At 44.7% G+C, this 13,320-nt stretch overlaps 1 protein-coding gene across 4 annotated transcripts in view; it reads right to left on the bottom strand.

The window, feature by feature from the left end:
* LOC121550889 (histone deacetylase 5-like) overlaps positions 1-13,320 on the bottom strand; it is an 86,963-nt gene that overhangs the window by 4,641 nt on the left and 69,002 nt on the right. For all 4 annotated transcript variants that reach the window (XM_041863299.2, XM_041863300.2, XM_041863297.2 and 1 more), the window contains 13 exons: positions 10,301-10,538; positions 9,964-10,169; positions 9,488-9,796; positions 6,623-6,776; positions 5,074-5,207; positions 4,702-4,822; positions 3,244-3,293; positions 2,792-2,899; positions 2,487-2,542; positions 2,190-2,277; positions 1,822-2,039; positions 1,531-1,649; positions 1,077-1,210 (listed from right to left, as the gene is read on the bottom strand). In XM_041863299.2, coding sequence (XP_041719233.2) covers positions 1,077-1,210; positions 1,531-1,649; positions 1,822-2,039; positions 2,190-2,277; positions 2,487-2,542; positions 2,792-2,899; positions 3,244-3,293; positions 4,702-4,822; positions 5,074-5,207; positions 6,623-6,776; positions 9,488-9,796; positions 9,964-10,169; positions 10,301-10,538 — 1,935 coding nt within the window. The remainder of the gene's footprint in view (positions 1-1,076; positions 1,211-1,530; positions 1,650-1,821; positions 2,040-2,189; positions 2,278-2,486; positions 2,543-2,791; positions 2,900-3,243; positions 3,294-4,701; positions 4,823-5,073; positions 5,208-6,622; positions 6,777-9,487; positions 9,797-9,963; positions 10,170-10,300; positions 10,539-13,320) is intronic.

The raw sequence follows: 13,320 nt of genomic DNA, 5'->3' as shown, positions 1-13,320 counted from the left end.
TAGGACCACTTTAAGCCGTACATGCCACAGAGCTGGGCTTTACGGAAGAGTGGCCAGAAAAAAGCCATTGCTTATAGAAAAAAATAAGCAAACACGTTTGGTGTTCGCCAAAAGGCACGTGTGAGACTCCCCAAAAATTTGGAAGAAGGTACTCTGGTCAGACGAGAATAAAATTGAGCTTTTTGGCCATCAAGGAAAACGCTATGTCTGGCGCAAACCCAACACCTCTCATCACCCCGAGAACACCATCCCCACAGTGAAGCATGGTGGTGGCAGCATCATGTTGTGGGGATGTTTTTCCATCGGCAGGGACTGGGAAACTGGTGGGAATTGAAGGAATGATGGATGGCGCTAAATACAGGGAAATTCTTGAGGGAAACCTGTTTCAGTCTTCCAGAGATTTGAGACTGGAACGGAGGTTCACCTTCGAGCAGGACAATGACCCTAAGCATACTGCTAAAGCAACACTCGAGTGGTTTAAGGGGAAACATTTAAATGTCTTGGAATGGCCTAGTCAAAGCCCAGACCTCAATCCAATTGAGAATCTGTGGGATGACTTAAAGATTGCTGTACACCAGCGGAACCCATCCAACTTGAAGGAGCTGGAGCAGTTTTGCCTTGAAGAACGGGCAAAAATCCCAGTGGCTATATGTGGCAAGCTTATAGAGACATACCCCAAGAGACTTGCAGCTGTAATTGCTGCAAAAGGTGGCTCTACAAAGTATTGACTTTGGGGGGGGTGAATAGTTATGCACGCTCAAGTTTTCTGTTTTTTTGTCTTATTTCTTTTTTCTTTCACTATAAAAAATATTTTGCATCTTCAAAGTGGTAGGCATGTTGTGTAAATCAAATGGTACAAACCCCCCCAACATCTATTTTAATTCCAGGTTGTAAGGCAACAAAATAAGAAAAATGCCAAGGGGGGGTGAATACTTTCGCACGCCACTGTAGAGGGAGGGAGAGATAGACAGAGATTATTTTTTCTCTGAACAATTACATCCATCTCTACCAAATGACATGTAGTGTATGTGACATCACGCCACTCTCCCCTCCTCCTATAGCGGATGATGTCATACCTCGTCGCCGAGCAGGGCCGCCACGCAGGACTCGGAAGCGTCACAGATGGCCGTGAGGTCGTGACCTCCTTCCAGCGCCAGGACCACACGTCCCCCCGCCAGCTTCATCAGCTGCTTGGTGAGGTGGCCGAAACCTGAGAAGGGTTCAACACTCTACTGACCCTGTACTGAGTATAATCTTCTGAGTAAATCATGCATTGATGTAAATAGGAGAGGTTTGCGTGGGAATTCTAGTTTTGTGCAGGTTTATGACAGGAAATAATTGAGGTACTTCAATGTTCCTATGGAGTGTCTGGCTTTTCTTCTAGTGGTTTAGTACTATTCTTCCAGCAGGGGGTAGTAGTGTTAAGCATATACAGTTAGCTGGAGGACCCTCCTATAAAAGCACACTCTATGGAAAAGGCTTGGCAGAAAAACTGACAGACAAGTAAAGACAGAGTAATGTTCAACTTACATTTAGCAGTGACGTTGTATCCTCCCAGAGGGGACTGATGGCCCTCCACGGCATCAAACCCAGCCGACACTAGGACCACATCAGGGGAGAACTCGTTGGCTATGGGCATCACCACCGTCCTGTATAGCAGACAAGATGGAGAACGTCATTGTAATGTCTTACGTTTCCAGACCATCTGCAAGAACTAAGCAGTGTGCAAATTGCTAAATAAGCAGAGCCTGTTCATATGAATGAAAGATCAGTGCCAATGTTGCTGCTCGTTCAGCTAATGACCAACAACAGTCTCTTCACCTGAAGGCAGTCAGGTACTCCACGTCACCCATGGGCGGTTCTACGCCCCCTGTCCACGCGATGTTTGTGTTGAATCCAACACCAGGTCCAACCCCCACCTCTTCAGGAGCCCCACTGCCGGGGAAGAAGTTTCCATCGTCGTAGCGATGCATGGAAATGTAAAGCACGTTGGGGTCATTGTAAAAGGCCTGCTGTGTCCCGTTACCATGGTGAATATCCTGGAGAGAGAGAATGGATATGTGAATAATAATACATGACTAGCATTGATCACATAACGTATGGTATATGTTTTGGTATCATGGCAACACTAGCACATACAGGGCCTCACTAGCACACAGGGCCTCACTAACAACATACGACCCACTCACCCAGTCCACGATGAGGATCTTGCCCACTCCTAGTTTCTGTTTTAGCAGCTTGGCTGTGATGGCCACTGAGTTGAAGAAGCAGAAGCCCCTGCAGACAAAGACAGACACAAAATATGTCCGTTTTCTTTTATCAACACAAACAGGGAGATTGTTTAAGGGCCCTACCCAGTAGCTACTCAAAATGGACGCTTTTATCAACCATCGCACACGTCATGTCTCTATGAAACTTCAACCAACTCCCCTGATGCCCCCTAGCCACTCCCCTGCCCCTACCGATGATTCCCTGGGTGTACTCACATGGCAGTGGATTCCTCAGCGTGATGGCCTGGTGGACGCACCACGGCAAAACCATTCTGAAATGGAGAGGCGAGAGAGAGAGAGAAACCGTTCATGAGAAAATGTTGAGTAGGCCTATCCATCGACAAAACAAGTGCTTATTGATTAGGCTACTACCGTGTCCACCCATGAACAAACCCACAGTGTATATTACATGATTATTACATATTGTTCATTTCATAAGGTTAAAGGTTGCCCCTGACAACTTTCAATCAAACTGAAGTGGAATGGAGAGAGGCTGGTAATATAACTCTACACTCTGTTACCTTAAGTTCCCCGGCGGCCACTTTGAAAGCCAGCTCGATGACGCAGCCAACAGCCATTCGGACAGCGCCCGAGGAGTGCATCTCGTTCCACACAGTGTCACTGTCCACCTGCAGAGGGCAATAGAGTATACACTCATCACCACCCTGCTACTGTTCTTTTAACACTGATAACATAATGATGACACTGCTGTAGGTGATGTAATGCTCAGCTTTGTGCCGCTTATGTTTATTGAATATCCTACAATTAAACTGCATGATACTTTCTGATACTGTATTATTATCCAATCTCTACCTAAAATGTAAATGTACCTCCATTATAAATGCATTTGATAGCGATTAATCAAATGGACTGGACTAAAGGATACATGAGATGGATGGACTGGTGTATTTAAAGGGTTGGTAGATGGATGGATGGATGGATGGATAGATGGGTGAATGGACGGACGACTCACCCCAATGCCTCCACAGGGCAACACAGCGTACATCTTCTGACTGATTGGACCTTAAGGAGCCAATGGGGACAGGGAGCAAAGGTTAGGTTGTAGTTTAAACAAGTTAAACACTATTTAGCCACATTTCAAAATGTTATCTCACACACACTTTTGTGATCCAACTTAAGCCTTCCTAGCAGGGAGAGTTTTTTTCCAAGATGCTCGGCATAAAGTATTCAGACCCCTTCCCCTTTTCCACATTTTGTTACGTTACAGCCTTATTCTAAAATTGATGAAATTGTTTTTTTCTTCATCAATCTACACACAATACCCCATAACGACAAAGCAAAAGCAGCATTTTTAATCACATTTTTGTTGTTGTAAAAAAACCCTCTAGGAAGTGTCTTGGTGGTTCCAAACGTCTTCCATTTAAGAATGATGGAGGCCACTGTGTTCTTGGGGACCTTCAATGCTGCAGAAATGTTTTGGTACCCTTCCCCAGATTTGTGCTCTGACACAATCCTGTCTCGGAGTTCTACGGACAATTCCTTCGACCTCATGGCTTGGTTTTTGCTCTGATATGCACTGTCAACTGTGGGACCTTATATAGACAGGTGTGTGCCTTTCCAAATCATGTCCAATCAATTGAATTTACCACAGGTGGACTCCAATCAAGTTGTAGAAACATCAATGATGATCAATGGAGACATGATGCACCTGAGCTCAATTTCGAGTCTCATAGCAAAGGGTCTGAATACTTATGTAAATAAGGTATGTTTTTTATTTTTAATAGATTTGCAAAAATGTCTAAAAGCCTGTTTTCGCTTTGTCATTATGGGGAATTGTGTGTAGATTGATGAGGAAAAACATTTATTTAATCAATTTTAGAATAAGGCTGTAGCGTAACAAAATGTGGAAAAAGTCAAGGGGTCTGAATACTTTCCAAATGTATAGCACTGTATAGTTGTTTTTTACCATTGATGTCTGCAATTTGCCCTGAGTCCTGTTCTGCTCAGCACCGCACATAGAGTGAACTCACTTTGAAGTGTGTGTGTATGTATGTGTGTGTGCGTGTGTGTGTAGTCGACGGCTCAGTCGCTGCAGTGCTGTGTTGCAGCTGATCCAGTCATCCCCCCCCCCCCTCCTCGATGAGGCCCAGCCTAGCTATGAGTCACCCAGACGGGGGTGGACGGGCGTCTGGGGCCCTTTCCCCTCAACCAGCATGCCTAAAAATACCCCCCTGCGCCTGTCAGGGGAGCTAAGCCTTCAAACAATCCACCTGACTGCGTGTGAGTGTGTGTGTGTGTGGGTGGATGGAAAGGAGAGGGGCAGTCACTACTTTCAAGGATGCTTGGGGCAAATCTTGTTTCCACCATTCGAGCAAAATGGCCAGGGAAACACACAAATGCATGTGCGCACACCACACAATCACATCAATATATCTGAGGAGTAAAGATATGAAGAGATGAGGTTAGACACCTAAGAGCTTCTTGCTGTCTAGTTTCTGTCTGTTGAGGGGACTGGTGCCGTACAGCAGGGTGTGGTATTCTGAATGCACCGTCTGGATCTCATCCAACGTGGCCTTCCTCCCCCGAATCCTCTGTACACGGTAAAGGAAAACACACGTAGCACACAATACATCAATTTCATTCAGGGTTATGTTGTATTGCTAATTGGCAAGTGATTTTTTAAATGAACTAGAACTAATTATGGATATATCTCATTCTCATCTCCACATATATATTCCACCCTCTTGTTTCGGTCCAGATAAGTTACTGAGAAGAAATTCTCTTTGGAAATATGGAACGGAGCTGGTCACTATTCTAGCTGTAGTGTGCAGGGTGCTCTCACCTCAGAGCGGCCCAGCAGCCCTGTCTCCTGCAGCCGGGACCACACACTCTGGATGCGGCCGGCGTGCTCCGGGTGGATGTGGGTGTTCCCACACATACACTGGTGCTTCAGCATAAAGGTGTCGTACACCAACCCTGAGAAGGAGGAGATGATAGGAGAAGGAGAGAGGGAGGGAGTAAGAGAAAGATGGAGAGAAAGGGACGGCATGAGTGAGATGGAGAGAGAGAAAGATAAGGGAAAGAAAAAGAGAGAAAGATGGAAAGAAGAGGAGAAAATGTAACTTTTCAAGGCAGGGTAGGAACGAGACCAACCACAGTGCAACCTCTCTGCAACTTCTCTCTCAGAACAAATGGTAACCACACCATTCATAACCCCATTACCCAGCAGGTCAGAGCATAGTAAGACCATAATCATCTCTAATGGCTTTTTTCATGTTCAATATCGTCCTGCCATCATGGTTTCATCAGATCCAACCCTGCAGGCTCTCGCTATTATTATTTTCTCTGCTGAAATAATGACACCCAGGATGCTTGCCTCTGCCCTTATTGGACTCATCATAGTCCAGAGGTTCCCAAACCTTTTCACTAGGGGCCCAGCATTGGGGAACATCCCGCACAGCACGCACCACGTCTATTTCTATGGGCACTAGCACTGTTCCTGACACAAACTGTTCATACCCCTCTTGTTGGTGGAGAGAACTTTGCAGGTTTAAAGCTTATTTCCTGCAATTCTACACATTTTGTCATGTCTAATGTTTATTCATGTGATATTTGAATGACAAAAAAATTACAACAATATGTATGGGCTAAAAAAAACTAAATAAAAAAACGTTAGCTGACATGGGTTAGTTGATCTGGACATTTCTGACAAGTTATAAATAGCTCTCTAAAGTATGTAATAACTAACATGACAAGAGGATCTGATGATGCAATTCCCAATTTTGAAATTGCACCTTGTGCATTCTACTATTACAACTTTTAAGAGTACGTTTAAAGCCGGACTGAGTTCCTGCCGACCCCTCGCCACGCCCCACTGTTTGGGAACATTTACATTTACGTCATTTAGCAGACGCTCTTATCCAGAGCGACTTACAGTTAGTGCATACATTATTTTTTTATTTTTCATACTGGCCCCCCGTGGGAATCGAACCCACAACCCTGGCGTTGCAAACGCCATGCTCTACCAACTGAGCTACATCCCTGCCGGCCATTCCCTCCCCTACCCTGGACAACGCTGGGCCAATTGTGCGCCGCCCCATGAACCATTGACTTAGTCAACACGTCCTGTTCTGCAGGGCCATTTGACCATGGACTGGCTAGGAAAGCATTTGTTTTCTGAAAGTGTCTTTTCTCTAAAGCCAATTGCTTTCATTAGTGTTTGTAACTAATGGGGATCCATTGTTAAAGCTCTAATATCTACCACTATGACAAAAAAAATACAGAGATTCAGATAGATAACTAAGTTGAGGCAGTTTATCTTTCATATTGTTCAATGGGTCCTGATCATCTAACTTTGTGTGTCATCTGTTCCAAAAACCAAAGAAGCGTACCTGTAGTGAAGAGGTGCTTGATGGGGACCTCACCCATATGCGCCCCCTTGAGGCTGGCAGTGGCAGGGGAGGACTGGGCCCTTCCCAGAGGTCTGTGGGGCATGCCCGAGATGGACAGGGATGCCTGGAAAACATTGAGCTGCTGCAGGTGATGCTGGTCGGAAAATTGGGGAAGAAAGAACAAATAGAGGGATTTTGAATACCAGCTAACACTTTGAATACTGTCTTTCATCATGAGACACTGACTGGACTTCAGTGTGAGGGAATGGGCTTAGTACCTCACATTGAACATACATAGCTAAATAAAAATCAGACATTGGTCGTCAATTACAGCTCTGTGGCTTTCATTGTTTACATCGGATAGAAATACTGCAACCTTGAGAGAGGTGACATTTCACAATAGCTGTAAACTGAAGCTGCCACTTCAGGCCAATGGAACGAGGGGAAAATGGGAGGGAGGTGGAGCTAAATTAAGCCTGTATAGACTAAACATGGGCCCTGGGTAGAAACCCAAAGGCAAACACGTATCCACGTACGAGCCTCAAAAGGCAGGGCAGGACAAGGACCAAGCCTTCCCAACAGCCAAAAGACTACTCTGACCATTCCCCAGCTGTAAACACAGTGGCTGAGCTAACAGGGCTCTGCTTTCTGTCAATGGGAGAAGCACTACACATTCAGACAGGAGCTCAAGAACTTGAGATGGGAGCAGAGTTTACGCAGGCCCACACCTTGCTAACCCCTTTTTTTTTCTCTCTCACTCTCACTCTCACACACACACACACACACACACACACACACACACACACACACACACACACACACACACACACACACACACACACACACACACACACACACACACACACACACACACACACACACACACACACACACACGGCGGCTCAGATCAATTTGTATTCAAGGCACCACAGCAGACAAGTAGAGCAGAGTCAGAGGGAAAAAAAAAAGTTCAGCGTGTGTGTGCAGGGAGGGGGGGCCCTTCTGTGTCGCTGACTAGAATGCCAAAATATGTTTTTCAGGATTTCTCTACAGAATGACTGCATACACCCCTGCTCCCTCCCTCCCTCCCCCCATACCCTAAAAACCCCTATCCCTCTAGCCCGTCACAACAGAAATAGTACTGCAGCAGCCTAGCTCCCTGGTGAGCGGTGAATTGGTGTAAAGTGCAGGGGAGAAAGGGGGAGAATGGGGGAGAGAAGGGCAGGCATGGTGAAGAAAGAAGGGGGAGAGAGAGGCGGGGGTGGGAGGGAGAGAGGGGAATGATTCACCAAGGAGAGATGAGTCACAGATGAGTCCATTCACTGAAATGAGAAAAAGCAGCAAGGGCAGGGGAGGGTGGGTGTGCACGCGTTGAGTGGGAGAAGAAAACGCAGACTGAATTCTGATGCTTTTCTCTCTTCTGATATTTTTTCTCAATGGTGTGTGGGAGTAGGATATTATTTTTTTTATTTTTTTATATAATCTCCCTCGCTGCATTGGTTCTTCCCCCCTCCAACGCACAAACAGCAAACATACACACTGGAATATGATTTATTCTCGAGAAACGTGACCACATAACATGTCCATTCTTTCCCCCTCTTTTTAATGTTACGTAGTAATTGCTGTCAATGACCATAATTTAGAGCCAAATATGATAACAAACAGCACATAGCCAAATGTGGCCGTGTACTGTATTATATTGTAATGTTTAGGTCTTCATAAAAGAGTATGCGGCACTGATGAGGATCCAAATATATGTAATCAACAACTGAGTAGAGTTTCTGTCTGGGCTAATGCCAGCTAAACCCAAATTCAATCCATCTTGATTACCTGTAGTAATGAATTTGATTCGGATATAAAAAAAATAGGCCACTTGCCCTTTCGCAACTTTTGTTTAACAACTTTTAACTGGAGCTGCTTATCCTCTTGGTAATTTGTGAAAGAACTGCAGGCGATTCATTCTCGAGAGAGCTTGTTCCTTTATTTCCTGCTAAGTGCGATGGATGACTCATGGGTGGGTGAGAATTAAGGCTCTCTCTCTTCTGTAGGGAGCTATGATGATGATGCCTCGCACAGCGCAGCCACTCTGCCCTCCGAGAGGGGATACCCTTTTCTAAATCACCAGGCCCCCGCAAAACTGAACCCACCACTCAAACTGGGTGTGAACGCCAATCTACGTAGCCAAATCGCTAATGACGTTCCTTCCTTTTTTTGCACCACTGCAAAAAATCTAAATTTATCAAACATTGTGTTAGAAGTTTATCCTACTGAGAACTATGCAACATAACTATTTGAAATAGGTGTGAGTGCTGGGTGTTATTTTTATGAATTATTTTATATACTGTGAAATCTGCTGGACATTGCTATGTAACTGCATAGCCTTTGCTACTGATCTTTTGGTAGGTCACTTCTGCAATCTACCCCCCTCTCTGGAGTGATTGCTCATTCTAGACAGTTTCATGCATTAAGTCATGAATGGCCCATTATAAGAGGTAAAATGACGAATCAAGTCACTAGATTTAGTCATCACAGACAGACGTCACCGGAACAGATTTGGGAAATTCAACAACGAATGGGGTCTGAATATTTTTACTGCACTGTTAGGAGCTAGTGAAACAAGTATTTTGCTGCACCTGCTATAACACCAATAAACTTTGATTTGATTTTATCAAAATGAATCATAGTACAGGGAATGACAATGAAACTCATGGTTTATAAATAAACTATTTGCACCTCTTATTGGCTCTCTGATTTTCTTACAGAAAGTAATCTTAGTTAGTGTTAAACTTGCAAGGCAATACATTTAGTTTTTCTCTACCAAAGTAAGATTCAATGCTAAATGTCTTTAAAAAATTTAGTATTTACCTGGCCGAAAGGTACGCCTTCCTCGTCACACTCCCTCAGCTCGATGGCCTCATCTTCATCATCCTCTTCCTCCAGGTCGCTCTCTGTGCTCTCGCCCTTCAGGGGGGTCAGCAGGCGTTCCGAGGGGGGCGACGTCTCCCCCGACCCTTCCTTCTGGAGCCTCTGCTCCTGAAGACGCCCCTCCCCCAGACGCTCAGACCCCGCCCCTGACCCCTCCTCCTGCATCTCCTGCGTCTCTGTGAGCTCCTCCTCAGTCTCTTCGGGGTGGGTGGGTGGCTGGCGAGGAAGCTCCACCCCTTTTGACAGAATCTGGTGTGGTTGACAGATAGGGAGAGTTAGGCACTGCTGCCACAGAGGCATGTACAGTATACTACACCCCCCAGTCCAAGCAAATGGCATATAATACTTTTTTACCCGCAAACACAAATAACCATAACCACTAATACTGTAGTAATGTTTCTTGTGGCGCCCCCTACCTTGTTGAGCTGGTACTGCTTCTGCTTCTCCAGGAAGTGCTGGTGCTGCTGCTGCATGACGAGCTGCTGCAGGGCCTGGGGGCTCTGGGGGAGGGGTGCAGACTGGGTACGGCTCAGGGGCCGGTGGCGTGGCAGCTTGTTCACCGTGCGCATACTGTTGGACACCCACTCCCCCGTCACCAACGGCGACTGACCGTACATAGGGACTGGAGGGAGGAGGAGTCAGAGAGAGACGTGTTTCAGAAGAGGCAGTATGTATTTGCATCTATATTTACCTGCAAGTAGGACACTCTCCTGGCAGGGATATAAGAGTATAAATATATGTTGGTAGATGTACCTGAGAGGAGGGCACTCTGCTGGCGGGCCTGCTCCAGCAGGAGGACGTGCTGCAGTAGGGAGGAGTGACTGCTGTGGCTGTTGGGGGCCTGGGGGGATTCTAAGTCGTGTTGCATCCCAGGTGGCAGGCATGATGCCGGCAGGGACGAGGTGCTGACAAACTTGCCAGTCAGAGCCCCACCCTGCCGCATGGTCTGGATGGCCTGCCTCTCCGCCTCCTGCAACAGCTTCTGATTGGCCTGAGGATGGAAAGGGAGGGGGGTTAACTAAGTCAGAATGTCTACATCAGAGGAAAACTCTGGTTCAGGGGCCGGAGTGTGTGCTGGTTTCTATTTGTATTTTACCTCAACTCAGTGGGATGGAGCAGATTCAGGCAGTTAAAATGTCTCTATACGTACATGGAGATTATCTGGGTTAGTGACTGTTTTTAGTATGCATGCACTATACAGTGGAGTCATTAAAACAGAACATTTTTTGTAGACCTCCACAAGTCTGGTTCATCCTTGGGAGCAATTTCCAAATGCCTGAAGGTACCACGTTCATCTGTACAAACAATAGTACGCAAGTATAAACACCATGGGACCACGCAGCCGTCATACCGCTCTGGAAGGAGACTCGTTCTGTCTCCTAGAGATCAACGTACTTTGGTGCAAAAAGTGCAAATCAATCCCAGAACAACAGCAAAGGAACTTGTGAAGATGCTGGAGGAAACAGGTACAAAAGTATCTATATCCACAGTAAAACAAGTCCTATAGCGACATAACCTGAAAGGCCGATCAGCAAGGAAGAAACCACTCCTCCAAAACAGCCATAAAAAAGCCAGACTACGGTTTGAAACTGCACATGGGGACAAAGTTCGTACTTTTTGGAGAAATGTCCTCTGGTCTGATGAAACAAAAATAGAACTGTTTGGGAAAATGTGTGGGCAGAACTGAAAAAGCGTGTGCGAGCAAGGAGGCCTACAAACCTGACTCAGTTACACCAGCTCTGTCAGGAGGAATGGGCCAAAATTCATCCAACTTATTGTGGGAAGCTTGTGGAAGGCTACCTGAAACGTTTGGCCAAGTTAAACAATTTAAAGGCAATGCTACCAAATACTAATTGAGTGTATGTAAACTTCTGACCCACTGGGAATGTGATGAAAGAAATAAAAGCTCAAATAAATCACTGTACTATTATTCTGACATTTCACATTCTTAAAATAAAGTGGTGATCCTAACTGACCTAAAACAGGGATTTTTTACTAGGATTAAATGTCAGGAATTGTGAAAAACTGAGTTTAAATGTATTTGGCTAAGGTGTATGTAAACTTCCGACTTCAACTGTATATATATATATACATACATACACACATATAAACACACACACACACACACACACACACACACACACACACACACACACTACCGTTCAAAATAAATAAAATATATTTTTTTGTCCATTAAAATAACATCAAATTGATCAGAAATACAGTGTAGACATTGTTAATGTTGTAAATGGCTATTGTAGCTGGAAACGGCTGATATTTAATGGAATATCTACATAGGCGTACAGAGGCCCATTATCAGCAACCATCAGTCCTGTGTTCCAATGGCACGTTGGGTTTGCTAATCCAAGTTTATCATTTTAAAAGGCTAATTGATCATTAGAAAACCCTTTTGCAATTATGTTACCACAGCTGAAAACGGTTGTGCTGATTAAAGAAGCAATAAAACTGGCCTTCTTGAGACTAGTTGAGTATCTGGAACATCAGCAATTGTGGGTTCGATTACAGGCTCAAAATGGCCAGAAACAAATCACTTTCTTCTGAAACTCGTCAGTCTATTCTTGTTCTGAGAAATGAAGGCTATTCCATGCGAGAAATTGCCAAGAAACTGAAGATCTTGTACAACGCTGTGTACTACTCCCTTCACAGAACAGCGCAAACTGGCTCTAACCAGAATAGAAAGAGGAGTGAGAGGCCCTGGTGCACAACTGAGTAAGAGGACAAACACATTAGAGTGTCTAGTTTAAGAAACAGACGCCTCACAGGTCCTCAACTGGCAGCTTCATTAAATAGTACCCGCAAAACACCAGTCTCAACGTCAACAGTGAAGAGGCGACTCCGGGATGCTGACCTTCTAGGCAGAGTTGCAAAGAAAAAGCCATATCTCAGACTGCCCATCTTAATATTTTCTTTTTATTGGCCAGTCTGAGAAATGGCTTTTTCTTTGCAACTCTCCCTAGAAGGTCAGCATCCCGGAGTCTCCTCTTCACTGTTGACATTGAGACTGGTGTTTTGCGGGTACTATTTAATGAAGCTGCCAGTTGAGGACCTGTGAGGCGTCTGTAGTGCACATGCAAGAGCTGGTTTCTTGGGCCTGCAGTGCATACAGTATGGGGGACTCTGTTGGGTTGCTATGTTGGGAACATTTTCTAGTAGGGATGGGCATTTGACTTGAGTAAAAAAATTTTTTTTTAAAAGAAGCTATTTTTAGAACACAAGGCCCGCACTGGAAAAAAATATGTGCACATTTATCTATATGCTAACAATGAGAAGCAATGCCTAATTTATCATAACCATTACAGATAACAAATCCTAATTGCTAAATTGCCCCATATATATTCAGACAATAAAAAAAAACAAGTGCTATTTAAGCTTAATTTATTGAAACCGTAATATCGACTGGTTATATTATATCGTGGAACACAATCTTCAAAAAAGGCAGCAACCTCAGCAGTGGCACTTGCTTGTAGAAGCCTATGACTGTGCAATGGCATAGCTTTGTTTTGTTAATTTTGCAGACAAAATGCTCTTATTTCCCGAGCCCTTATCACAATCCTGAGACACCTATTGTATTGTAAAAAAAACAAAAAAAACATGATGTAATATAACAGAATAATACATAACAGAATATTTTTCCAAAAGAAAGTACAAAGTGATGCGCATCTCACGTCTGTAACAGTTATTCTCACAGAGTGATCATTTGAAACGGGGCTCAATTTGGCAAGTTGAAATATTTTTTTCAGGTTTACAAACCA

This window comes from Coregonus clupeaformis, chromosome 35 (assembly GCF_020615455.1).
Source record: "Coregonus clupeaformis isolate EN_2021a chromosome 35, ASM2061545v1, whole genome shotgun sequence".
In the NCBI taxonomy this organism is placed as follows: Eukaryota; Metazoa; Chordata; class Actinopteri; order Salmoniformes; family Salmonidae; genus Coregonus; species Coregonus clupeaformis.
This window is presented reverse-complemented; position numbering and strand designations above follow the sequence as displayed.